We start from the raw sequence: 26,944 nt of genomic DNA, 5'->3' as shown, positions 1-26,944 counted from the left end.
TAAACAAAACCCATACCGCATACTAGTAAGCCTTTTTAACTGGTTTTTACAGTTTGTTCTTATCTTGTGCTGTTAGATCACTGTCCCAGATTAGGGGGGGGGGGGGCCCGCAGACATGTTTAACCCTGCCACATTCTGTACCAAGTCAGGAGCCTGTAATTTAGTGCTTGTCGTTTGTTGATGTATCAGATCATGCAGATTAGTTCTTTCGTTTATTCAGGTATTTGATTTTCTCGTTTGAATTGTTTTACATTTGTCATTTCAGAGCCTTTTATAGCTTGCTATGTGGAATAGATTTTGCTCATTGTTGAAGGCCGTACGGTTACCTATAGTTGCTAACTTCTGTGTCATTTCAATGATTTGGTCTCTGGTGGAGAGCTATCCCATTGGCAACCATACCACATCTTCTTATTTTTATATAGGGGGACATTTTTGCTGCGAACTGTTACTATGCAATGTTGCACATTGAATATACAGCTATGCGTGTTAGTCTAGTACAAAGTACGGTGTCTCATATTACTATAATCTACATGTACCTTCATTTATATATCCCGTTGGACGTAAGAAGACATTGTGTCATTGGGTTACCTTTATTTGACGTACTGTAGTGTAAATATACCCAACATTTCCCCTTACCAACTATGTTTACTCAAATAGAGCAACATTTTGCAGTGATGATTTGACTAAAATAATATTGCCTATTTACATGCAGGAGAACGGCAAGAAATCTGGCAGAAAATGATAGAATGATCCCCTTCTTCCAAGTTCTTATATAGTCTGTCTAAACTCCACAATCTCGTCAATGGTTGTAGTGGTATTTTTGTGTTGTATTATTTACTTTTGGTATCATAGATTTGATTCCCTATTTCATGTCTGTATTAACAGATTGTCTACACTCTGAACAATGTAGGACTTGTCAAACCTCACGGGCCTTGTGTATAGTTATAATGGTAAATTCTAGGTGTTTGTTTCAATGAACTTGTGCAGTAGGCCAGTAGGTGTGCTGTTTTTTACTGTCCTTACTACACATCTCTTTTGTCGCTGTTTTATTTTTGCAAATCGACACATCATGTTCGTTTGCTTTTTTTTCTAGTTTATAACATAGTTAAGATATTTCAATAACATGCCGATAACTGTAACCCTGTATTTTTACAGTAGCTACATTATAGAAGTCACCTAAGGTCATTCATGTAGATCATATTTTTACTTTGATATGTATATGTGTATGTAGGTAACATTTGCCCAGGTGTTCCACATCTATAAATGTCATATAATTACAAGGGTCACTTATCAAACAAAACATAATCCCCGTTTATAACTATAATTAATAAAGAACTAAGATTATGTAATGATACCACTTCCTTTTCCCCTTTGATTTATCGTCAAGAAAACTTAATCCAAGATGTTTCAAAAACCGTGTAACATAAAATTTTGAAGTAACCTTACATGGATGGTGGCTTTTGATGAATTTTTCAATAAAACGTTTAAAATTTGACAGTTTTGGTGACTCACAGTACACTATACATGATACAATGTGAGACCAATGTACTTTCGGTTTATTTCCGGTTGAACCAAGACTAGTGTGTTTTAACAATGTGTTTGAGACCTGTATTGGTAACTTATTGACCATATATGCTCTTTTAGTGACGAAAAACCACAAAACCATACAACAAAGGTTGTATTGTGATTATACCGATATTATCGAATTATAGCTGGTAATTAAGACTGGCATCAACCATATTCCAGTATGACATGTAAACACGACCCGGAGATCCATCCATCAAATTTGACGTAATTGCGTTTAACAGTTCATCAATACACGTAATGTTTATCTTATTACTGTGTTCTCAGGCTGAACTATATTTAAAATTTTTAACTATTTCCTAGAAAAGATGTTTACATGGTTTCAAATTACCTGCTTTCTGATGATTCAAGCTATATGCAACATCTTATACGCAATTTATTGTCATGACCTTGTGTATTAAAAAACGACATCATCATACGTAAATATTGTCGGATCATTTGCATGGATCATTTAAACTTGAAATAAGGGTCTGGAGAAAATTTTAGCCTTTTTTGTTGTTAAATTCAAGTTCTAAAATATGATTATATTTGTGCATGCTTATTCCCCAGTTGTATGTCAAATCCCTTAGACAACGCTTGGGCGTTCACAAATAAATTACTTTTTCCGGTCAAATTATCCTATGGAGGTCATTATGTCCTGTCAAGGGCCTGCAGTCACCGTCGTCATATATTTGTTTGGATTATATCATATATGTAAACATAGGAGGGATCACATAAACTTCCTTGAGCCTGTCAAGTTCATATCATAAAAGCCTAATGTATTTTGGTGAACAACTTATTATGATCAGTTTCCAAACAAATTGATGCAAAACCATGGCTATCACGTTATCGTGCAAAAAAAAAAGAAAAAGGAAATACAACCTCCTATTTACCCTTAATGTGTTATTATAAAATAACAACATTGATATTGTGCCGAATGGTGGGGTAGACTTAGTTTTATTTCCAACTACAGCAGCATAATGTAGAGTTTCAAATGCACGATTGCAAAGTTTTGGGAATGCATTTTTACATTCTTTTGATGTATATCCAGACGGTCATTCGGTTAAAGCTTGCATTGAATTATTACTTTAATTATTCATCCATCAATAAATGATAGGTTACAATCATTACTTATCTATGCATGGACAATATCTGGAGGCTATCGTGTATCACGTTGTAGGAAAGAAACTGTTAAACATAACAAAATCAAAACAGACATATCGACCTTACAAAAATAGTTTGATGTTTATTTTGTTTAAATAGCCGTTCCTAAATAATGTAAATATCTAGCGAACACGTTTTTGACTATTATTTTGCATTGATATATAATCGTGTACTTTTGTTTGTATAGTATATGTAAGATTTAGCAAAAGCGATTAGACGGCACATAACAACGAAGTGAATGGAGATGCTGTGTCATTTCAATAAATTTAATGGTTAGAAGAACTTGAAGAATGGGTCCTTAGTACACCAACAATGTGATCCGTGAATATATATCTAGAGTCACTTAATGATCTATTAATCCGATCACCTGCTGATCGCATTGGGATTCACCATACGCTTTTTAAGCCAAGTTTACATCACACAGATAACACATGTTTGATGAGAGATAATTGTAAAATAATATACAGAAAACATGTGTAGCGTTTAACCTCGACAGTCTTCCCCTCAGATCATCGTCATGTACTGATTTAATAAAAATGTTCATACTATATTTTTATCTTGTTTATTTTACTATACGTGTACTTGCAGCAACCTCTTAAATTCCTTATTTGTTTATCTTATAAGTTTTATTGTAATTATAATATTAACAATGTTACTGTTTCATTAGAGATACCGTCTCTAAATATTATCTCTTCAGTAGGTAATTGATTCTCGTAACTGTGGCAAACCTTTTTTTCGAGAACTTAAAGAATTTCTGAAAACTTACCATCCTGTATTTTGGTCGAGATGTTGAGCTACTGAGAATCCGAACATACTCCCAGTTTCACCTCTCTGAATAATAGCGTTCTTTAAATCCAAATTAAAGGCACTAGTTATAGGAATTGCATATCCAAAAATATACACAAACAAAACTATCACAGAAACATCGAAAAAACTATTTTTGCCGCAACTACACTTTGATAAAAATACCTTATCCATTTTAAGACGAAATAAATAACTAGTTAATTTCATATTTGTAAAACCAAGTGATCACTTTATCCAAAGTTGTTTTGTGAGAAGAAGTATTTAATTTCACACATATAATAATTTCATCGTTTTCTACACACTAAACAACAACTTCCTACGGTATCGTATGTGTATGTAAGATATTGGCATTTGTAAGAGTGATCCATTACTGCCTTCAGGGGGCGATCAGGTTAAAGTGATGCACGTCGGACGAGTTTATTGCCCCGTGTGTGTAAAGATCCTTATATAGAAATTGGCCTGACTCATTCATAAAATCATTTAAAAAAAGCTCCCGCTGTTGTTTGAATTAGTTTGTAAGAGGAAATTTTATACTTGATGTGGAATTCAGTCTCCTTGTAAATGACCAGCAGGAAATTACACGTGTGACCTAGATTAAAGATTTATGGAGACGGTCGACCATTATAATTAATTGAATGTTACCCAACCCAGGAACATATATATTGTTAGATTTACTGTTCCCAGCCCAACCTAATAACAGACATAAGACATATATTATGGACATTTTGGAAAGGCACAACGAGGATTGACACAACATATTTAATTGATTTAATGGGTTTTTTGTTTTGTTTTGTTTCTTTTTGGTCAGATTTACAGAGCTGTCATTTTTCTTTAGTTACTGACAAGGACGAGTTTCTTTATAATTATCCCTGTGAACGGTACCAAACGATGCCTTAAAAATAAATAATATGAATAATACTCCAAACGTACATAAGCAGAAAATTTGAATATTTGTTATATTTGATTCCCCTTTAAAGTACACTGAATATAGAGGTAAACAGTAAGTGTTTTTTATGTAGTTAAAAGGAAGTTCGTAAAATAGTTATTCGTGTAAATTTAACGCCGACGGGAAGATATAAAGGATTGCTGAAAACCTCGTTAGATGATTACGTATTTCATAACAATTAACTCCTTTTATTTTGACAGATCCACTAATATCAATCACTTGGAAGATGCAGTCGATGGAAAAATATTATGAACACCAAATGCCTTAGTTTACATAAATAACAAGTGTCCGCCAGATAAATATCCATATATATTTTAAGATTTTTTTGTTTTGAACACTGAGAGTTTTTACTATCAAATGCCATGTTTTTAAAACAAAAATCCGTTTTATTGAAATTTTGACATTATATCACGTATGTTCTGGTACAAATAATTAGCCATGGTAAATTTTGTAATTTGACAAACTACGGAATTTCGGAATTTGTAAATTGGAATTAGATTAGTCAAAAGTATGAATTTAATAATTAATTGGAGGGCTTTCAAACGACCTTCTATTCCAAAATAGCGATGGAGATACCATAAACTAGGCTGTCGGTTTTCGAGTTTGAATTGTTTCACATTTTGTCATGCCGGGGCCTTTTATAGCATACAGTTTACGGTATGGGTATTGTTCATTGTTGAAGGTCGTAAGTTGATCAACCTATATTTATTTACATCCTCGTCCTTTGGTCGCTATTGGATAGTTGTCTCATTGGCAATCATACCACTTCTCCTTATTTTTATATTTATACAACATAAGTGAACAAATTGATGAGAGACTTAGTAACCCTATATAATCCTTTTACAGTAGTCTTTGAAATAGTACTGAGTTGAAACATACAAGCTCGTTTCAATTTCGATGCCAGCCGGTAATTAGTTGTTACTGATTTGAATGACCATATTTAAGGATTTCTTTTTAATCATCTAAACAATACTAATTTATAGACTGGATATGATCATGGAAGTATCATACTGACAATATAATACTCCCATGATACGATCTATTGTGTAGACGTCACTCTCTCTGTTATTTATGTTTGTATGTTGTGTTTAGACATGTCTTTTGGTTATTTCATTCGTTTGGATGCTGTGTCATTGACTTGGCCTATGAAGTTCTACCTTTTTGTTCATTTTCTGTCAATTTTATAAAATACATGTATGCACTCTTAATCTACATAAAATGAATAAATAAAGTCTTTAAAGCCCACAAATATAGATTCATTTAATCGATGGTTCTTAATGGAGGTATATTTTACATGAATCATTTCCCCATAAATTCATTCTTCTGTATTTTCTTTTCTCAATGAAAGTCATAACGGAAATAACATGTATAATAGAAATATCGCCTTTATTTTCACAACGCCTAAAAGTTATCTCCATAAACAAACAAATTACAATACAAACGTACTATAAGAGGGCATTAAATTATTCAAGTGTGTACTGAACATCACCACTAAGGTAATTCGTAGATACATGTGTAGGCTCTTATTTATATAATTCGTCTCAAATTCAGCCCAACAATGTTAGATCTGTAAATTTGCGTTCGCAACTCCACCTCTGTCCAGCGTCCTAGACCACTCGACCAACAAGGCTATATATATATATATCAAGCACCCTAGGTCGAGTGGCTGGACACAGTGCAGGCATGGGTCGAGTGGTCTAGGGCGCTGGACACAGTGCAGGCCGAAGTTCCACGATGCCACAGAAGCAAGCATTCGAATCCCGCTGAGAGAGGAACAAAAATTTGCGAACGCAAATTTACAGATCTAACATTGTTATGCTGAATTTGAGACGAATTATCTATATTATATTATGGTGTTAGCCCCGTATAACCAAGGGTCATCCGATGGAGAATGTATGTTATAAAGTTGTGACATGTTTAGGCGTATACGCCTAAAAAGTGTACAAAACAACACCAATATTAAAAAATATAAATATAAGTATCTATATAAAAAATTCAGATAACAGATATCCTTCATCGGTATGATTATGATGTTGTAAAATGAATCATATCAATCTATTCTGATTTGACTTTAACAATCTTTACAGTTATACAATTTAAAACCGAACAACGCTTGTATAAAAATGACGTAGGTTAAGTATTTACAATAGATATGCTTCGAAATATTTATATTGAAAACCACTTTTTTTTCAAGCAACGAAGGACAACTCCGAATAATTTTTTTCAACTATATTATTATTGTATAGGATTGATAGACACATGTACAAAAAGCTGATACACGGAAACAAAAATGAGTTTCCAATAACGACTGTAAAGAATTAAACTGCAAGATAAAATCAAATTGCATCATATGTTCTTTTTTTACCTCTCCCAATCACAAAAAGAGTACCATCCTGCAAAAAAGGAGAAATCAAATAAACTCATGAACTAAATACAATAGAATGCGCGTTTTATCTAAATGAAATATCTTTATTTTTGCACAAGTTCAAATATTTCCTATTCCTGCCTATTTCATCATTACTTGCACTATTGGAGCAATTAGCAACCACATGCTATCATCTGTCTTATGTGTAGTGACATGAGTGAAACGATTGTCTAAGGTTTTGTCACTAGTATATTCCCTGGTGCTAAATGAGGCAACCTTATATGAAGGAAACATCAAATACCCACCTTTCACAATTCATATATGACCAATAGGAAAGGCTGAAAATATTTAAACTTTGCCCACGGGGGTCACATCAAACAAATTTGGGTATAGGCATCCAGCTGGGGTTTGAAAACCACCCCATTCATATGTTAATTTATGCGAAAATCCTTACCCATTCATATATTTCATAGGAAAATCACAACCCTATTATATATTTACCAGCTATCATGACATCTTATTTAGACGTTAACCACATGGGATCATTCCATTTATTAGATGAATAGATCAGAACACAGTTTTAAAAGACATCTTAAGAGAAGATGAACATGTATGACCCACTGACATATAAATGTCTACCCATTGGTATATTACCTCCGTGAAATAGCACCCCATTAATTTATTTGACATTCCAAGAAAGCGACCCATATCAGCGGTACGTCTGTGTACACCTTTATATTTCTTCAAATTTTAGTTCCAAAGATATTGCAAAGAACGGCAATAATTGTAAAAAAAAATGACATTTAGATGTAGGAACTTCGTAAAATACACAATGAGTTTTTATTGTATGTCTGTATAAACAGTTACAAATATATACATACATATTATATTTACCTTTATATATACTGGTACAGCAACCCAAAAGTCATGATTTGGTATAACTCGTTTACCTGATTCTTTACGCATAAATATTTGAACGAGTATTCCGATAATTATGTACAGAAACAATAAAGATGCAAACCTACAAATAAACAAACACACAAACAATAGAGTAGAACGCATGAGTTTAAGTTCTATTACGACTGAAAAGGACACAAAAGCAATAATGTCTTTATGCAGCACATACAAATTACGATTTTCATATTCTTAGTATACTTTGGACCTGCATATGTATTCGTAAAGTGACCCGACAATTCAAAATCAGGGTTAATTTTAGCGTGCTTAAACTTGATTTAACCCGCTTCCCCATCGAATCATTATAGAACACCCATTTTTTTCCAATTATTTCAGTCATTAAGCCGAAGACGACATTGATAAAGACACATTAAAAACGTTCGTTTCAAAAATGTTTATTACCCTCTGTTTTTTCTGCGCCTGACAATAATGTAGAGTTGTACATAAATATTCTAAAACACATGTTTCCCTATTTGTATCCCAACTGTATGTTTACTAAGGACTTACCCTATACATAGTATAGAGCCTATAGATAATCCGGATGGTTCACAGACGTATTTGGACTTCAACTGGAACAACTGAAAAGGGAAATTTTGCATAATTCTGCCATAAACTCTATATCATGGTCCCTTTAGGGCGTAAATTATAGAAGTTGCCGCAAACATCTGAAAATACAATACTATATAAATTCTAAGCCACTACAATCTCTTGCCGAACTTTATCCTCAAAATAAATAGATCAAGCCTCATAAACTGTAAGACGCATCGCCAGACACACCCGAATCCTTATAAACTGTAAGACACACCTAGCCTCATAAACTGTAAGACACACCAGGCCTTATAAACTGTAAGGCACACAAGGTCGCATAATCTGTAAGGCATACTTAGACTAATGAACTGTAAGGAACACCAGGCCTTATGAACAGTAAGACACACCAGGCCGTATGAACTGTAAGGCACAACAAGCATCATTAACTGTAAGGCACACAAGGTCACATAATCTGTAACGAACACCAGGTCTCATAATCTGTAAAAATCTAAAGGCCTCATAAACTGTGAGACACTAAAGGCTTCATAAACTGTAAGACAATAAAGGCTTCATAAACTGTCAGCACACTGACTGATTGACTTGAAAGCATAGCAAGCTTCATAGACTGTAAGACACACCAGGCCTTATACAATGTAAAGAACACCAGACCTTACAAACTTTCATGAAGGTACAACAAGCCTTATTAACTGTAAGACACTCCAGGCCTCATAAACTGTTAGGCACACCAAGCCTCCTTAACTGTAATGCACCGAAGGCTTCATAAACTGTAAGCACACCAGATCTCATAAACTGAATGGCACACAAGGCCCCACAGACTGTAAGACCCACCAGACTTAATAAACTAAAGCCATGGATGCCTCATTAACTCTAAGGCACACCATGTTCCATAAACTGTTATAAACAAAGCCTAATACACTGTAAAGTACACAAGGTCTCATAAACTGTAAGACACTATAGGTCCCATAAACTGTAAGACACTAAAGGCCTCATAAACTGTAAGACAATAAGGCCTCATAAACCTTAACACACTAAAGGTCCCATAAACTGTGAGACACTAGAGGCCTCATAAACTGTAAGACACTAAAGGTCTCATAAACTATAAGACACTAAAGGCCACAAAAACTGTAAGGCACACCAGACCTTATAAACTGCATAAAGGCACACCAAGCCTCATAAACTGTTAAGTATTTATAAACTATATCATATAAAAAACAAGACATTTACATATATTTATACTTAAAAACCCGAGAGGCATATTTTCCAGCCATTTATTTTTCTTCAAATGTCTATATATTTCAAGAGCCAACATATTCTGACCTATCTTTATATTATGAATGTTTAAATTATCATATACAATTTTGATGCTTAATGCATTATACAATGAAAAAGACATCTCTGTAGAAAATATTGCTCTTTTCGGTAGCAAATATCCTTATTTGAAGTATAAAATTACATTAATATATAGTATATACTATAATACATTTTATAATAGGTATATGATGCTGGTTGGTAGTATTGCAAGTTTTGTTTGTCGTAATCTAGCGTCAATGAGCGTAATCTATGTATTATAGGGATTTAATCTGTCGATACCTATATTTTGGCATTGCACAAGGTCATGTCTTTCTCTGACTGTTAATGACGTCTTTACACGAAATGCATTGGATGTTGAATGTGTACTGATTGATATTTTAGTCTTCGATACATGATTTTTTTATTAGTTGTATTTGGCTTTGAACTAGCTGTCATAATTTACTTTGTGTCTTTTTTGTTGTGGGATGTATAGATACGCTGCCACGTCCGGTCTATGTTTTCGTTAGATGTTTTCTGCCTTATAAAGATCTAATCAGTTAATCCCTTTTTTATCTGATGTTTATAGTTTGTTCTTATGTTGTACTGTTATACCACTGCCCAAGGTTAGGGGGAGGGTTTGGCGCCAGCAAACTAGTTTAGTCGGGACATTTTATAGCCGACTATACAGTATGTTTTTTCTCTCAATGTTGAAGGCTGTACGGTTGCCTATAATTGCTAACATCCATTTCATTTGAACTTTGGTGGACTGTTGTCTCATTGGCAATCATACCACATCTCCTTATGTTTATATTATGTCAACGAAGTGCAACATGGACTTATCAAATGTACGAAACCACTGGACTTGGCTGTATACAAATCAGCGCGTGTGCTTGTGTGTCAAGTTGTGCCCTACAAGTAGTAAGTAGCCTCGTATGCATTTCACTCTGAACACATTTGAGTCTTGCCAATTATCTTATCATAAAACTTTAACTTGCATGATTGGAGCCCTAGTGGAACAAGAAATGTTTACCCTTCTGGAACACATGAGCCAGTCTCTCCCTTTTTTGGTAGGATTTGTGTTGCTTAATCTTAAATTTTTAAAATGCACCTTGTATTTTTATGATGTTTATACACATTAAGATACATTTATTTGCATATTTTAACCTGTCATTTTTTTCTCTTTTTCAGTGCAGTTACGTTGCGCAGTAAAGCTACCCAGTCAGTCGATTGGTTACCTACAATTGATTAACAAATGTAACCTCGGGTGTTTTACAACCGCAAATAATTTGTCGTATTAATTGAGGACACCGTGATACATAAACAAAAATATCTGCTAGGCATATCTTGTTCTACAAAATTAACGAGAAAAGATAAATGCACTTACAAAAGTTCCTGTCGGAGGAATGTCCTGTCCAAGTGAAGTAAAGTCTCCGTGTACTGATTTATCACATATCAGATTGATTACGGCCTTTCTGCAAAATATGATACCGATATAATTGGTGCGTGCAGATATTTGTGGAAAGGATCTGTCAGTGATCTTTTGGTTTGTTTCGTTGGGTTGCTGTGTCATTGAGTCGTATACCCACATCTTCCTTTTATTCATATGTACATACACGCTTTTTTATTTTTCAATTTCCAATAATAATGCATACTGTATGAAAAAGAACGAGAAGGGGTTGGTTGTGTAGCTAAAATATATATGTTAAAACCAGATTCATGACCGTTCATTGGATTGGATGTACCGTGACATGAACAAACTAGATCCAACAAAAAAATTGCAGTACTAAAATATCGTAGCAAAATAAAACCGTCAGTGTTTCAGCAACAATGATGTAGTGAGTATTTTTAACTTTGGCCTAGCAGATAAGAATAGACCATTTTTAAATTACGAACTTATTTTCCAATTTTTTTTTTTTTTTTTTTGCACTAGTGGAAACAAATTCTAGGTAGAACAGACGCAGTTTCCCTGTTATAAGAACGGATAGAGCATGATGCTATTTGTGATTTATGTTCGACCGTTTAGTGACGGGTACCACTATTTATTTATTATTTAATTGTACATTTTTTTAATAGTGCGAGGGAAACACATTACCTCGTTACTTTAGTACAAAACTAAATAATTTGAAAATTTAAAGTCGTTCAATTCCGAAATTGTATTCTTCTTATTTTAAAGTAGCAAAGGTTTATTAGTTGTAAATGAACAAGATGTTATACAATCTATACGATATGATGCCTTTATTACGGTAACTTACTGTTCGGCGTTTTGTGTATCACTGTAAGATATTTTCAATTGATCTCCATCGTATGAGAATTCTGCGCTGTCTTGTGTGCCTAATGGTATGTATTGGAATATTGGCCCAGATATTACTTCGTGACAGACCTGAAAAAGACGTATTATATATATCATGTTAGGGGATAACCGCAGTTAACTATATGACAAGGGGAGGGGTAATTGGCGGCTGTTCAAGTAAGTTTAAACAAGTTCTATTTTGTCAATTTTGCCATTTGCATGTTCGTTCATTTGAATGATATAACACCATTTTTTTTTCATTCACTATTTGTCGCTGGAAGTTATGCAGCCATGCATAAACCAACACACATTACATATTATATGTTTTTTAAGTAACTAGTAATAAAGAAATATTTAAAATATATTTGATATGAATATTAAATGTAAGGTGATCTATATTTGCTACATATCAAAATGAATAAGCAAACAAGATATATAAATGTAAAACACATACAAAAATTCTTCTGAAGTCTTGCCCAGAATGTTAGATCTGGTTATTGCTGTAACAAAGTTTTGTCCTTCCCTCGGCTAGATTTAAACCAATGCTTTTGTGACATCGTATATATCAATATATCAACCAGAAAATATATCAACTACCATTTATTTTGTCATTTATAAAATAATTTTTGTTTAAGAAGAGCAGGTGAGACATCCGGTAACCCACCTTTTCCATATATTTTGTATAACAAAAGACCATGCCCTATCATATATATTTATTGACAAAAATTACTCCTATAGCTATCATGATATATCGCTATTTCATGGAGATATAAATAGTTTTGAAAGTATCCTATGCATTTACGACTGTTGTTTTGAACAAACTCTGATATAAAGCATGATGGCCATCAGCTATATTCTGTTCTCTAAAGACACAATCCTCCGTTTCATTCATTTGGTAAGTAACACAGACAATCCATAACGGTCAACCAACTCATGATGTCGCCCGTAAATCTTTCAAATGGATGACTTCAACTTTACCACTGTGAACTATTGGTCCAAGAGATTTCTTGTAAGGAACAACCTTCAATCTTTGGTACCAGGAAAGCATCGATGACTGTATCAACTTTCGCAATCTGGGAAATCTTGGTTCAATAGATTCCTTGTAAACAGCAACCTTCTATAAAAGCATCGGTGACTATCAACTTTCCCAATCTGGGAACTCTTGGTTCAATAGATTCCTTGTAAGCAGCAACCTTCTTTCTTCGGTACCAGGAAAGCATCGGTAGCTGTATCAATTTTCCTCAAATCTGTTCACAGTATAAAAGTGTTGTTTTGGTTTAGGTTCCAAAAAGTAAGACCAAATGCATCCACTATAGCTATAGGTTCAATAACATAATTTTCTAACATGTAGTCAATTTCCTTTTTCCAAAAGTCAGCTTTCATAGAATTAATACGATCCTGATGTTGTGTCATCGAAGTTGCCTCATTGCCATTTACAAAATGAAAACTTTGGGGAAAAAGGGAAATAAACTTTGCTAATCATTGTTTTAAGCTCTCTTTGCTGGGCTTTATTTAACTGACCATAACAAGTTTATGATCCAAATTGGCAAGTTCATCTCAATATTCAAACCATCAATTTGTACATTTTGATTGCCAAAACGTAAGGGAGAGACAAATGTTGGCCCCCCTCATTATTCTTTGTCTTACATATTTATGTATGTGGATCAACTGCTTTCTATCTTTTCGCCGAGCTAGCGTTTTGACAATGAAGTCTAGAATGTTACTTACCTCGAACTATTATTTCACATTAACCAACCTTCTTGGCCCGTGTCTGATTGATAAATTTTCATTTTTTTTCTATTTCACATTTTATTAGAGGATTGAATTTAGACAGTCTTTACAACGAACACCCATCGTTTGAAGGAACAAATAAAGTCTGAAAAAACAATCAAACTTTCTTTCAATCGGATGAAAAACATGGTCGTATGTGAGATTTTAAATTATGATCTATTAACTTTGAATTCTCTTCTCTTCTGAAACAAGAACACTAAATCTTTAAACACTACATAGGGAGATGATTATGACCCAGACTTTTTCAAAGAGTAATATTTTTGTAGTAATTGTATGGCATAAATGATGTCAAAACAAAAACCAAATAATCTTACACCTTAAAGGAAAGATCATTAAGAGACCTTTGACCATTTTTGGGGAGTTGATTGAATGGTATACATTCCAGCAACGACGCCACATAAGTTACCATTGAACTATAGGTGTCAGACAACAAATTCAAAACCCCTATATAATCAACCAAATTTTTTAATGTTCACACCTTTCAAAATATTTTACCTTAAGTTTAACTCTATAGAAACCATGTATATCCTGAATTGTACATGCAACGCTTTTCTATATGCCAATTTTCAACCAATGTTTAAAGTCTTATAGTGAAACACGACCTTTCGGAAGTCAAATACTGGTGAAAAATAACCCCTGGTTTCTGGAAATCTTAAATAAGTATACTATGGAGCGCATTCATCCTCAATCATTAATGCAAAATCATAGACAAGTAAATTTCGGTTCAAAATGGTCTAAATATATTTTTCTTTCACCAAAAGTTTCATTTCTGCATATTTGTTAGTTAGTTTAAGTAAACAAAGACACACTTTTTTGTCAGAGTAGGGCTACTTTTACATATATTCTAAATTGTAGTGGGTGAATCGGTTGTCTGACACCTATACGAGAAACACATCGCATCAACCTTTCTGAAACTTTATTGGTAAATACTAATCTGAATTAAAAATGGCAAAACTATAGCGCATGAAAAGACAGTTCTCCCTTTTTTTTCTATCAACAAGTTCAAATCATTTCAAATTTCACAGGGGTACTTCTGACCAGAATCGTCATTAAGTCACTGATTAGGAATCATACTTGTTGGTAGTGAGGGATTCCTTCTATCGAGAATCGTCATTAAGTCATTGATTAGGAATCATACATGCTGACCTATAGTTGCTTAAATTTGGACTTTGGTGGATAGTTGTCTCTTTGACAACCATACCACATCTCTTTACTTTGTAAAAACCAAGAAAAATACAACTGTAAAGAAGAGCAAACTGGGACAGCATAAAAAAAGATATGATTTTTTGTATACTAGAAGTAAAGAAGAAACCATGAACAAAAAGACAAAAATCAATACACTCTGAAATATGTTCAATTAAGGCCTGGAAAGCATTTTAATCAACAGTTACCATCTAAAATATGCAAGGCAAAAAAACATAATACTATAGATATAACACAGGAAAAAACGTATGAGGCGAAGAGACCGAGCCTACAAAAAGAAGAAAAAATAATCAAACCTGCTTCTGATATCAAACGGTTTTAGCAGCTCAATTAAGCAAATCGTCTAAAGAAAAGAAATTTTGGAAATATGTAGAGGACATAATAACTCCAGAAGTAAATTGCAAATTTGAAACCAATCCCATAAATAAAGACATGATAAATTCCGGTCTATCTTCTCCGCTGCGTGTCGTCTCTGTAAGAAAGATTCGAACAAAAAATTCTAATAACAGATCCACCGGAAAAATTACCCAAACAGCCAAAAAATTATCATCACAAATAATGGAGTGGAAAAACACTTAAAAATCTTAATCCACACAAGGTTGCTGATCAAACCGATGATTCTGGAATAACTAGCTAGTGAAACGGCCCCGATTATCACCAGCATTTGCAATCTTTCTATGGAGAAAGGAAAGAAGACTGGCGAACAGCAAGGGTCACAGTGGCATACAAAAGAAGGTAAGATATATATACTAGAAAACTATAGGCCAATATCCCTAACATACATCTGTTGTAAAATAATGGAAGATATAATAGCAAATAACATCATATACCCTCTTCAACATGGCTGCACGAGTAATCATATAAAACACAGCTCGTTGAGCGTATTGACGTTATTACAAAATATCACGAAAACGGAAAACAAACAGATCTACTAATTTTTCTTAAGTTTGACAAAGTGTACCACAGTCTACTACAACATAAACTACGCCATTATGGCGTAAAAGATAAGATAAACCGATTGTTTCTCAAAATCAAAACACAAGATGTAGTGGCCGAATGCGAAACATCTGTGTTCCACAGTCTACTCCAACATAAACTACACCATTATGGCATAAAAGATAAGATAAACAGACAGTTTCTCAAAAACATTTAAACACAAGATGTAATGGCCGAAGGCGAAAATCTCACAAAGTGAAGGTATGATCTTGAGTACCATAAGCATTGGATTATAAAACCCAGTATATTTCTGTTTTAAATAACGATCTACCACAAGGTGTCCACTCAACAGTGAGACTATCTGCGGACGATACCGTAGTCTATTTGACCATTTCCTCAGACAACGACTGCCATAAACTCCAAGAAAACCTTCACAAAAAGGCAAAATGGGAGGAACTTTGAAAATGGAGTTTCATTCTGAAAAATGCAGCGTCCTCACATACTAAAAAAGAAAAGAAAACCCAAATCAAGTGAAATAACAAGATTCATGGCCACACTATGGAGCATGAAACATCAACTAAGTACCTGGGCTGCACCATCGCAAATGATCTAGTTTGGGAGAACACATAATTTGTCACAGATTCACAGGTGAAGCCAGCCGAAACCTTTGTTACCTTCATCGAAACCTCAACATCAGGTCCAAATCCATCTAAGAGCGTGTTTTAATACGTAAGCTATACCACAAATGGAACATGCTACGACAGTATTTGATCCGTTTCAGTAAAACTACATAGATAAAATCGAAAAAATACAAAGACGAGCTGCACAGTCAGCAGACATAGAAATACATCCAGTGTCAGCAACATGATAAATTAACTAGGGCAGAAAAGTTTACAAACGAGTCGTAAAGAAGTACGACTCAGTGGCGGATCCAGAGGGGGGCGTAGAGGGCGTACGCCCCCCCCTTTGCTTGCACTTTTTTTTTTTTTGTAAAATGATTAATCAGACTAGACTTCGTGAACTTTGCCATTTCCCGCGTATTTAATTTTTATGCGACAATTCTTTACTTATAAAGATATGTTTCGCTCGTATTTACTGTAATATATTATTGATTATGTCAAAATCATGTGATTCGATACGGTGGAGTTGACCAGTGCGTCGAAAAAACGTCACTCAGTCATTTTGAAATTCAAATTACAGTAACACATTGCTTAGGCTGAGGATGACAAGCATGACATCTTCAAAGCGGCAAAGGATTGAGCAAGAACGTATTTATTGACTTCTATTTCACAACTCCACCAAACAGAAAGTAATACTCTATTACACTCTCATGAAAAAAAAGTTCCACAGCGATATTATTTACCTACGAAAACATGTTTAACCCCACACGCCCCAGCCTATTAATAACATAGCTGAATAATGATCCCCAGTCAATAAGCTCCAGATAGATTTAAAGTCTAAGGTACGGACCATTTGATTTGAGGGGGCAGTCTGAGATATTTGAGAGAAAAAATTCTGACCCTGATTTTTGCCTTAAACAAAAATTCTGGCCGTATCTGGATTGAAAACAATGATCTTGTCCACTATTTTGTTATTAGAAACAAAAATTCCCAACAGAATTATTTAGCATTAAATGAACATGATGAATAAAAAAACGGGCGTAATTTATTTGGGGCCGGGGGTTTGCATGTAAATCCCATATCTGACCGGAATGTCTGTTTCGTCGAACTGATAAAATGAATACTTTTTTCAAGGCCCGACTGCAACCTGCCTGCGGGGTGTGGCCTTTATGTCTCCATTTGTCGACCGTAATTCATAAATTCGTTGTCATTTCAGACTCATTCGTAGCCTTTGGTTGATTTGGAACCCCTCACTTCCCTTGTTGGGTGAAACATTTCAACCAAACATTTGGATAAAAATTGCTTGTTTGTCTTTCTTAACTCGTGTCGGTCGAATTGTAAATTTCGTTGAATAGCCCGGCGTATATCTTGTTTACAACAAGAAATCCGTGAGGTTATGCTAACTAAACATACAACAAACGAGAATTTTCCATGTCATTTTTTTACTGACAAGTCCCACATCAAATATATTAGTACATAGCTTTGGATCCATCCAATCATTTTATAATAGACAATTAATGGGGAGAATACGGCATCAAAAATGTCCAACCCTTACACTTTTACTATAAAATATACATGCCCCACGTCAGGAACCGTTAAAAAAGTGCATTTTACACTTATTTTATGTTTTTTAGCCAAAGAAAGGTCCAAAAAAATTCTCGCCTCGCTCCGCTCGGCGATCTTTACATACTTCGCCCCCCCTTTCCAAAATCCTGGATCCGCCCCTGCGACTTATCATCTCTTACAATATAACAAACGACCTGGTAGCCATAGACGAGAATAAATACTTACAAAAACCAACGAGAAGCTCCAGTCGTACATGAAATCATACATATACCTATTACAGTCAGCTACAGACGACAGAAGGAAGTGAACCTTCTTCGTAAACAACGTCAGACTGGAGCAAACTGCCTCCGGATATAGCCACAGCCAAGTCACTTGAGATGTTCAAATGACCAACACAACTAAATAATCATATCGTTTTAATCCGTTTTTAATCATGCACATCATGCTAGAATATTCGTATATGGAAGAAAAAAAACATTTTTATTGATGTTTGTTCTAACGTAAAATAGTATATTGGATACTCACTGCCACATTATTACAGTCGTTGAGAGTAAAAGCATTACATGGATTCCAAGCATAAGCATCTCCTGGTCCATTAGGGTCAATTATATCTGCATATCTGTCAAACAATAAGCAAAAAAACCCAAACTTTTATTAGATTGTCATGGTTTAGAACAATCGAAAGTCCAGAATTTGTAAAACATGGTGAATTTTTGCACTGCTAACTAAAAATTATACACAACATATTGACAATAAAATCCAACCTGCAGTACATTCAGCTTGTTTCATTTTATTGTCGAAAAAGAATTACAGAAACCTTACCTTATATCCAGGAGAAAAAAAAGATAAAAGTAGTTTTGGAGAAATCGGGAAGCGAAATGGTTGAAGATGGAAGAATGTATTCAAAATGACATGAGTTTAAGAATGTAGTGATTGGTTGAAGGAAAAAAAGACATCACTTGCATGGAATGAACCTTGTATAGGATATGATTTGTGTCGTACACAGTAACGGTTCTCTGGCTTAAAAACCACATCTTACCGACTAACCAAAATCATTTTAAGACTATAAACCATGTTGCAATGAATAAAAAAAAAACAGACTTACGCAGGGGTTCCATCCTTTTTCGCCAACTGTTTTAAATCAATCAAATGTCCAGAATCGGTAAGACAAGAACATGCTGACTTTTTTGTGCAGCTTTTTGCTAGAACGTTTGAACTACATAGCATTAAAATGATACAAACACCTAAACATCCAAAGGTAAGTTGTAACATTTTAAATAAAGTCAACTTACGCCTAATATCGTCATGTGATTATATTGATAAATGAGATAGGGTTTTGTTACATGATAAAATTTTAATTGTAGATAAAGATCTGAAATGAGGACAAAGGACGTTGAATTAATAAATGTATCATCACGTTTGTTGGATTTCTATATCAATTGAATAATTCTTTCTTAATAATCTTACTGAATTCTTCCAGAGACATATAATACAATTGTATTATATGTCTCTGATTCTTCTAAACAAAATACTATAGGACACTCTAGTAAGCAAGTCCGGATCTTTTTCTAGTTTTTTCCCAATAATGGGCAGAAGTTTAAAATTATGACTTCCGGTTTCTTTAAAAAAAAACACGATGGAAGACCTGAGCACTTTGAAGGTTTTTAGAATAAGTTTCTCCGCAATCATAAACATAATGCATTTTAAAAACATGTCAAAAGTAATCATGGTAACCCCAAGGGCGAGAAACAGAGGAGATGTCATTTTGGGAATATGGTTGAATCAATGGACATTCATTTGATTCAACCATATCATTATCAAGGATTTGTATAGTATATTAGTAAGACTTACTATACAAATCCTTGACCATATCATGGCAGGTGTCAACCGAAAACAGGAGGACATGTTAATGTTTCTACTAGGCTAGCCCATCATATATTGCCAGCAATATACACATTTTTATGTTTGGTAGGCCCAAAGTTATAAATGAGACCCTAATATCAGGCAGCACCTGTGAAAGGAATCCGGGTCCGTTCGCCCTGATTCACGTTCGCCAAGATTCACGTTTGCCCTAGTACCTGTTTGCCCTAATATCTGTTCGCCCAGGGTCCACTCGCCCTGATTTTTTTTTTTTTTTTTTTTTAATTGTTGTCTAGTTGCATAATGTTTATTATTTGAACAGAGTATGTTAAAGTTTGTTGAAAAATTCGCAGAATATTTGTATTGCTGCAACCAGATAATTATTTTCCTTTGATTTGCATAGTAGAATACTGGAATACAATGTATTTATCTTTATTGATATTTGTTAACGATTTTAATCATTCTAGTCAGTCAATTTATGCAGTATGATAATAAATGAATTCATAAATCCTTTCCCTGTTTTACAATTGGTACATCATTGTTTTTACTCATTCCAAGCTGACTAGTATATCAAAACAAAATGTTGTTTTTAAAATTAATCCATCAAAGACAATTATTACAACAATCAGTGAGAAGTATTATTATGAACAATTAATGCTCCAAAACGCGCCATCAGTTTTAAATATTTCCATGTGTTTTCATGAATTTCAAGAATTTATACCATATAAATATCTGAATAAGTTTATTAAACTTTAATACCCTTAATATTAATATATATCTATGAGCGAACGAACTCAGGGCGAACGGACCCAGGGCGAACATGTAATCAGGGCGAACGGACCCAATACCCTGTGAAAGAAGGTGAATTCCGTATAAAAAGCTATTAAATATAGCATAAATTAATATTTTGGAAGATATAAACTATAGTTAAATGATTTTGATTAATAGGTGGTAGGGGGTTATATCCATCTTTGATTGGAAAAATGTAATTTTTATACGACCACATTTTTTTGCGGTCGTATATCGGTATGACGTTGTCGTCGTCTTCCGGCGTTATCGTCGTCGTCATCCGAAGACACATTGGTTTTCGCACTCTAACTTTAGTTTAAGTGAATGGATCTCTATAAAATTTTACCATAAGGTTCAATACCACAAAAGGAAGGTTGGGATTGATTTTGGGGATTATGGTACCAACAGTTAAGGAATTAGGGGCCAAAAATAAACATTTTTGTAACTTCCAGACATAACTTGTGTGTTAGTGTATGGATCTCTCTGACATTGTACCACAAGGTTCCATATCACAAAGGGAATGCTGGGATTGATTTTGGGGGTAATTGCCTCAAAATTTTCGGAATTAGGGGCCAAAAAAGGGCCAAAAAACAAGCATTTTTCTAGTTTCATGGCAATAACTTGTGTGTAAGTGTATGGATCTTTATGAAATTGTACTACAAGGTTCCATATCACAAAGGGAAAGCTGGAAGTGAGTTTGGGGGAAATTGCCCAAAACGTTTAGGAATAAAGGGCCAAAAATAAGCATTTTTCCAGTTTCCAGACAATAACTTGTGTTCAAGTGTATGGATCTCTCTGAAATTGTACTGCAAGGTACCATACCACAAAGGGAAGGCTGGGATTGATTTTGGGGGTAATTGCCTCAAAATTTTAGGAATTAGGGGCCGAAAAGGGGCAAAAACTAAGCATTTTTCTAATTTCAGGACAATGACTTGTGTGTAAGTGTATGGATCTTTCTGAAATTGTACTACAAGGTTTCATATCTCAAAGGGAAAGCTGGAATTGAGTTAGGGGGTAATTGCCCAAAACGTTTAGGAATAAGGGGCCAAAAATAAGCATATTTCTAGTTTCCAGACAATAACTTGTGTTCAAGTGTATGGATCTCTCTGAAATTGTACTGCAAGGTACCATACCCAAAAGGGAAGGCTGGGATTGATTTTGGGGGTAATTGCCTTAAAATTTTAGGAAAAAGGGGCAAAAAGCAAGCATTTTTCTAGTTTCAGGACAATAACTTGTGTTTAAGTGTATGGATCTTTCTGAAATTGTACTACAAGGTTCCATATCACAAAGGGAGAGCTAGGTTTGAGTTTTGGGGTAATTTCCCTAAACATTTAGGAATTTGGGGCCAAAAAGGGGCCTAAAAACAAGCCTTTTTCTAGTTTCCAGACAATAACTTGTGTTCAAGTGTGTGGATCGGTCTGAAATTGTACTGCAAGGTATATGGGGGAAAAATGCATCATTTTTTTTTGGAAATTGGGAAGTTTTGAATAAGAATTAATTGTACTAAAGCTTGAATTGTGAGACATTTTCAACCAGAAAGGAACTTTTTGGGGAGGAGAAAGAAACGGAAAAAATGATGGTACTTAATTCATTGTTACCAACACCGCGATGATTCTAATCAGAAACCTTGATCTCAAAAGCGCTTTCATAATATCAATATAATAACATGAATACGAAATTTACATACATTACTACCGATGCCATCACCGTTTGGGGAAAATTGTACTTAAATGTGCACCTGAAAAAAATTTAAGGCCTGACTGGACCTACAATGTAGATATATAAAAGTTATCTGCATTTTGTGTTTTAGAAAATTAAACACTTTTCAACAAAATAACCTGAATGGTTCTTATAATTAGGGTATCCAGACTAAAATACTTATGCCTTTTGTTCCTCCAGTGGCTAAAAAGAAAACATAAGGGTACAATGAAAAGAATTTTCTCAAAGGTATAAGAAATCAGACAGCCCAAAAAAAGCTCAGAATGTCAATGCAACCAATCAACAATAGGTTACCTAGTGGTGCCCAGATGATCGATTATACATGTAATTGAAAATCAGTCGATTGGACTGTTTTTCCAAGCACTCAATTACAAAATGTTAATGTCCCATTTTTCGGAAATTTTCTAGCTTTACTTTCACTTTTGATTCCTGTTACTGCTGATGTCATCAAGTTGAGCGTTTTATTTTGTGTCTCAATGAATGTACATAAGCGCAGGTTTTAAAATAATTTGACCTTATTTAAGAGTTTATAAAAATTATAGAAGAAGTAACTGAGACAGAAAGTCTAAATGTGCATCTATTATTTGTAATAATTTTGAATTCGAGGAATAAGGAATACATTTTTTTTGGTTTTTTTTTTTATAGTTTATTGACTTTGACATGTTTGATGTTTGATCAAATCCAGTTAATATTTTATGTTTTGCATATACATAAAAGCTACTCAAAATGGAAATTATCTGAAAAAAGTTACCTTTAATACAAAAATGCCAACATCAAACACACAACAGATGTACAGAGCGTATTCTTTATTAATCCATGTTTAAATTACACACCAAAGTATTGACAAAACAATGACAACATGCCATTTATCTTTAAAAAAAAATTGAAAAGAGTTTTCACATTGTTCAGATTATTAATTGATCATTAGTTCATTGTGTATAAGCAATGATCAATCATGAAATTTCTTCTGATCCTCATCATCAGGTAAATCAATCATATACTGTAAACGATCAAGGTGCAGTTGAAGTTTCATCTGGGATTTTTAACTGCTGGGATAAAATTTTACAATATTGATTGAAATGATGGCAATTCTGCTAGACAGAGAGTGTAAAGCATAATTCTCTCCGGATGAAATAACATCCGGCAGAAAAAAATATGACATATGATATTGTAAGATTCTTTCCAGAGGAAATTATATCACTGTGAGATATTTTCCATTGACATGAAATTTTATTTAACCGGAAAGTTTTACAGATAGAAGGTGTGAAATTGTTGTTTTCAGCCAAAGTAGTCCTATTTAACAATTAAAATATCGAAAAGTTAATAAAAAACTAAATATTTGCAATTACTATGGACTAATAATGGAGTAATTAAATAAAAAGCTAAAGTAGTAATTAAAAACCCAAACAATTGTATTGTAATCGGAAATAATATCACAGATGTTAGTTATAAAATAATATCCAGAAATAATTTTACAGTAAAATATCATCCCGGCGTTTGAAACAAAAATTTTCTATTTCATAATCACAATATACATGTAAAAAGGAAAACAATTATCATGAAAAATATGTAACAAAACCAGAAATAATTTCATAGATCTTAATTGTGAAATAATATCCTGCCAATAAGAAAATAAGGTAAGTGAAATACAGGTACAAGTGAGTTGTTTTCAAATGTGAGTACAATTAAAAAAATAAAGGTAGAATATAGTTACATCACTACAGTAATGGAGGAATCAGAGTATGATGATATATTCAACTATATAAATTCCCAAGAATATCGCATTGTCTCAAGTGAGAGTCAAAAAAGAAAATACTTTCCATACAATATTTTACTGCGTAATGCTGCCCAGCAAAATATTTCACAGCTGGATAGTATTTACCTGTGAAATATTTTCCGTCTTTATAATTATTAATTAAAGTCATTATTTTATATTTAAGAAATTAAGTAAAAAGGAAATAATTTCATTTTGAAATTTATTCCGGAATATAGTATGCATAAAATGAAATACCATGTCTTGAAACTATTTACGGTGACAAATCTTCCACCAGGAAAAATATCACAGAGGAAGAAAAAACCATTACAATAGCACAGCTTTCAAAAATTAGCACTTTGGGACCGTGATGCTTTAAGGCCCTTGGTAGAACACTGACTGTCTATACTTATTTGGAAAGAGGTAATGAATTTTTAAACATGTTAAACTAACTATTTTTCTAATTGTATTATATGATTATATCTTTTAAAGTTATTTGATAACTACATATACTTTTATGTTATAGGTAGTTGAATTGAAAGAAAAATTGAAAGAAAAAGGTTTGACTGTATCTGGGTCTAAACCAGAGTTATTGAAGAGATTAAAAGATGCCATGGAATTAGAAGGTATGTGAATGAAAGATTAACAGAAGAACTATGGACATTTTCAGCTAAAATTTAGGGCCCAGCAAAAATTTAGTGGCCTTGGACCAGGGCTTCCAAAATTATTTTTAGCCAGCCGGACATTTTATATATTATCCCGATTTTAATCCCTTAAGACTAAATAAACAAAAGGCAATTATGGTATTCAGTTGCTGAGATGGCCATCCCAATGATTGACATTAAAAAAAACGATATTAAACTTTCTTTGATTCAAATTCGAAGTTCTGACGTAAACTGTTAAATTGGCAGTGCATCATTCGAAGTGTGCAACATCAGCGTACTTATATCTGCCTTAGACTCTTTATTTGTGCAAAATAACGTGGTCAAAAACTTTACATTCGTTAAAATCTTATACCGGATGTTATCTTGACAATGGTAAAACATGGACCAGAGACGGATAAGTAAATTCCGTGTACATTTGCAAAGCATGAATGAGTGTACGTAGTAGCTCTTTCTACGTTATTTCTTCAAGAAAATATTCAAAATAAACGTGAGATAAAGGTATCAATGACAATTTAAACATTTTTTGAAGAAATTAGGATGCATAATTAAATTTCACACCTGCACACATGCGCACACCAAGGATCCGGAAATTTTTCCACACAATTTCGGTCATTTTGAGATGATTGAAAAGTTGGTGCCCCTTTCCATGTCAACTTGAGTCTTGACTAGATTCATAGCATCAACGAACTTGTATTGCTGTTTCATCGCATTTACTTAGTAAATGTCTTACCATTACCATGAAGAACAGTTTAGGGAAGGCAATAGTTTAAAATTGAAATGATTTTAATGACTCAAAATGGTAAATCTCTCAGACATTGCTTACGTTTCTTTCGATTTGACAAAAGTTAAAACCGGAAGTTTGCGATAAAGTTAAAGAATGAATAATTCCGGATTCATTTCAGGGATTTGTTTTGTTTATCAAATTGACAGGAAATCACCGGCTTTTTATGTTTTTTTTTTATTTTATTACCTTCAAAAGTGTTTGAATGTAACAGACAATAGTTGCACTCGTTTAATTTAGCATGAAATCAATTTGCATTTTACGATTAAATATTAAATTTGCTGAAGACAATTTCACGCATGCGTATTATACAGTAGATAAAGCACATGAAAAAATACTTTTTTCTCCGTGAATTTAGGTTTAATTTTTAAATCAGATTTGATGATTGTCTTTGCTGAAAAGTAATTAAATAATGAATACACTTGTCAGGGAATTTCAATTTTTGTTAAGATATTATTCTGAGCTTGTGATCACTGTCAGGTGTGAATTTAAACCACAGGTAAAAAGTGATTAGCGATCATTAGCCAATGTTTCCCGGAGGCATTGATATAGATATTAGGAGGGCCCTCAGGATTATCAAACTACTGGAGTGGCAGTTTTATTACAGGAAAGGGATTATAAACAAAACAAGTGATCACAACTTACACAAGACAGTGCAAAATGGCGATTAAGAAATCCGATTTCAAACATTGAGTCAATGAAATGACCGAAATTACTTCTTTAAAAAAATAAAATTTGTCCTAAATCCCAATTACTGGTTTAGGACAAATAGTTTCATCTTAGGACATGACTGGCATATATGACCGTTTCCGGACCCTTGGCGCACACGGGTACTAGTTCAAACAGACATGTCTCTGGTTCAAACAACGTGGTTATGACGATTTTTCATTTTCACCTTTTTAATTTTTTCATCAAATCATATTTGTAAACGTATTTCTGATAAATTCGTTTGGGATTGGGAAGACTTATTGTTTTTGCTCAGTTATTATTATTATTATTCTTCTTCTTCTTCCTCTTCCTCTTCCGCCGCTTTTAAATTTGAACTTGTCCGCACCCGTTCTCCAAAACCACTTGTCAGATTAACTTAGGGTTTCACAATATGTTAGACTAACATGTCTAGTGGTGCAATCAGGGTTTTGTTTGTGCAATGGGGTTTATAAAGGGGTACTTTGAGGGGCAAAAAGAAAAGAGGGTTTTACTATAGAACCCTATGGGATTTTATGTTTTTAAATTTTCAAATGATTATAAATTGAAAACCGTTTGTGATAGACACAATCTTTTTAATTGAAAATGTTCTAAATGATAAAACCCATTAAATGAAATACAGGGTTAGTCC

General features: G+C 33.7%; 3 protein-coding genes across 5 annotated transcripts in view; 1 reads left to right on the top strand and 2 right to left on the bottom strand.

Moving 5' to 3' along the window:
* Positions 1 to 3,948, bottom strand: part of LOC127730675 (integrin alpha-8-like) — a 99,201-nt gene extending 95,253 nt beyond the window's left edge. For both annotated transcript variants that reach the window (XM_052239187.1, XM_052239188.1), the window contains exon 1: positions 3,494 to 3,948. In XM_052239187.1, coding sequence (XP_052095147.1) covers positions 3,494 to 3,738 — 245 coding nt within the window. In that variant the 5' untranslated portion in view covers positions 3,739 to 3,948. The remainder of the gene's footprint in view (positions 1 to 3,493) is intronic.
* Positions 3,949 to 5,846: 1,898 nt separating this feature from the next.
* LOC127730674 (uncharacterized) lies at positions 5,847 to 19,294 on the bottom strand. 2 transcript variants are annotated; one of them, XM_052239183.1, is made up of 7 exons: positions 19,147 to 19,294; positions 18,567 to 18,660; positions 11,888 to 12,015; positions 11,020 to 11,107; positions 8,304 to 8,374; positions 7,737 to 7,863; positions 5,847 to 6,870 (listed from the first exon to the last, which is right to left on the bottom strand). In XM_052239183.1, exons 1-7 carry the CDS (start codon positions 19,266 to 19,268, stop codon positions 6,814 to 6,816), a joined length of 687 nt encoding a protein of 228 aa, XP_052095143.1. In that variant the 5' UTR covers positions 19,269 to 19,294; the 3' UTR covers positions 5,847 to 6,813. The 2 variants fall into 2 exon arrangements, with proteins under 2 accessions (XP_052095143.1, XP_052095146.1); XM_052239186.1 differs by lacking the exons at positions 5,847 to 6,870; positions 7,737 to 7,863 and having other exon boundaries at positions 8,373 to 8,461.
* Positions 19,295 to 19,649: 355 nt separating this feature from the next.
* The window catches only part of LOC127730663 (SAP domain-containing ribonucleoprotein-like), a 40,138-nt gene continuing 32,843 nt past the window's right edge, over positions 19,650 to 26,944 (top strand). Inside the window, exons 1-2 of the mRNA XM_052239177.1 lie at positions 19,650 to 19,701; positions 24,689 to 24,788. Coding sequence (XP_052095137.1) covers positions 19,678 to 19,701; positions 24,689 to 24,788 — 124 coding nt within the window. The 5' untranslated portion in view covers positions 19,650 to 19,677. The remainder of the gene's footprint in view (positions 19,702 to 24,688; positions 24,789 to 26,944) is intronic.

Source organism: Mytilus californianus, unplaced genomic scaffold (assembly GCF_021869535.1).
Source record: "Mytilus californianus isolate M0D057914Y unplaced genomic scaffold, xbMytCali1.0.p SCAF_2, whole genome shotgun sequence".
Classification (NCBI taxonomy): domain Eukaryota; kingdom Metazoa; phylum Mollusca; class Bivalvia; order Mytilida; family Mytilidae; genus Mytilus; species Mytilus californianus.
Note: the sequence above shows the minus strand (reverse complement) of the source record. Positions and strands in the feature narration are given on the sequence as shown.

Coding starts and splice junctions, on each gene's coding strand:
- LOC127730674 (XM_052239183.1), bottom strand. CDS start 19,268: ATGCTATGTAGTTCAAACGTTCTAGCAAAAAGCTGCACAAAAAAGTCA. Junction 8,375..11,019: donor TTCCTCCGACAGGAACTTTT/GTAAGTGCATTT, acceptor TTCCCTTTTCAG/TTGTTCCAGTTGAAGTCCAA. Junction 7,864..8,303: donor GGCTCTATACTATGTATAGG/GTAAGTCCTTAG, acceptor GTTTATTTGTAG/GTTTGCATCTTTATTGTTTC.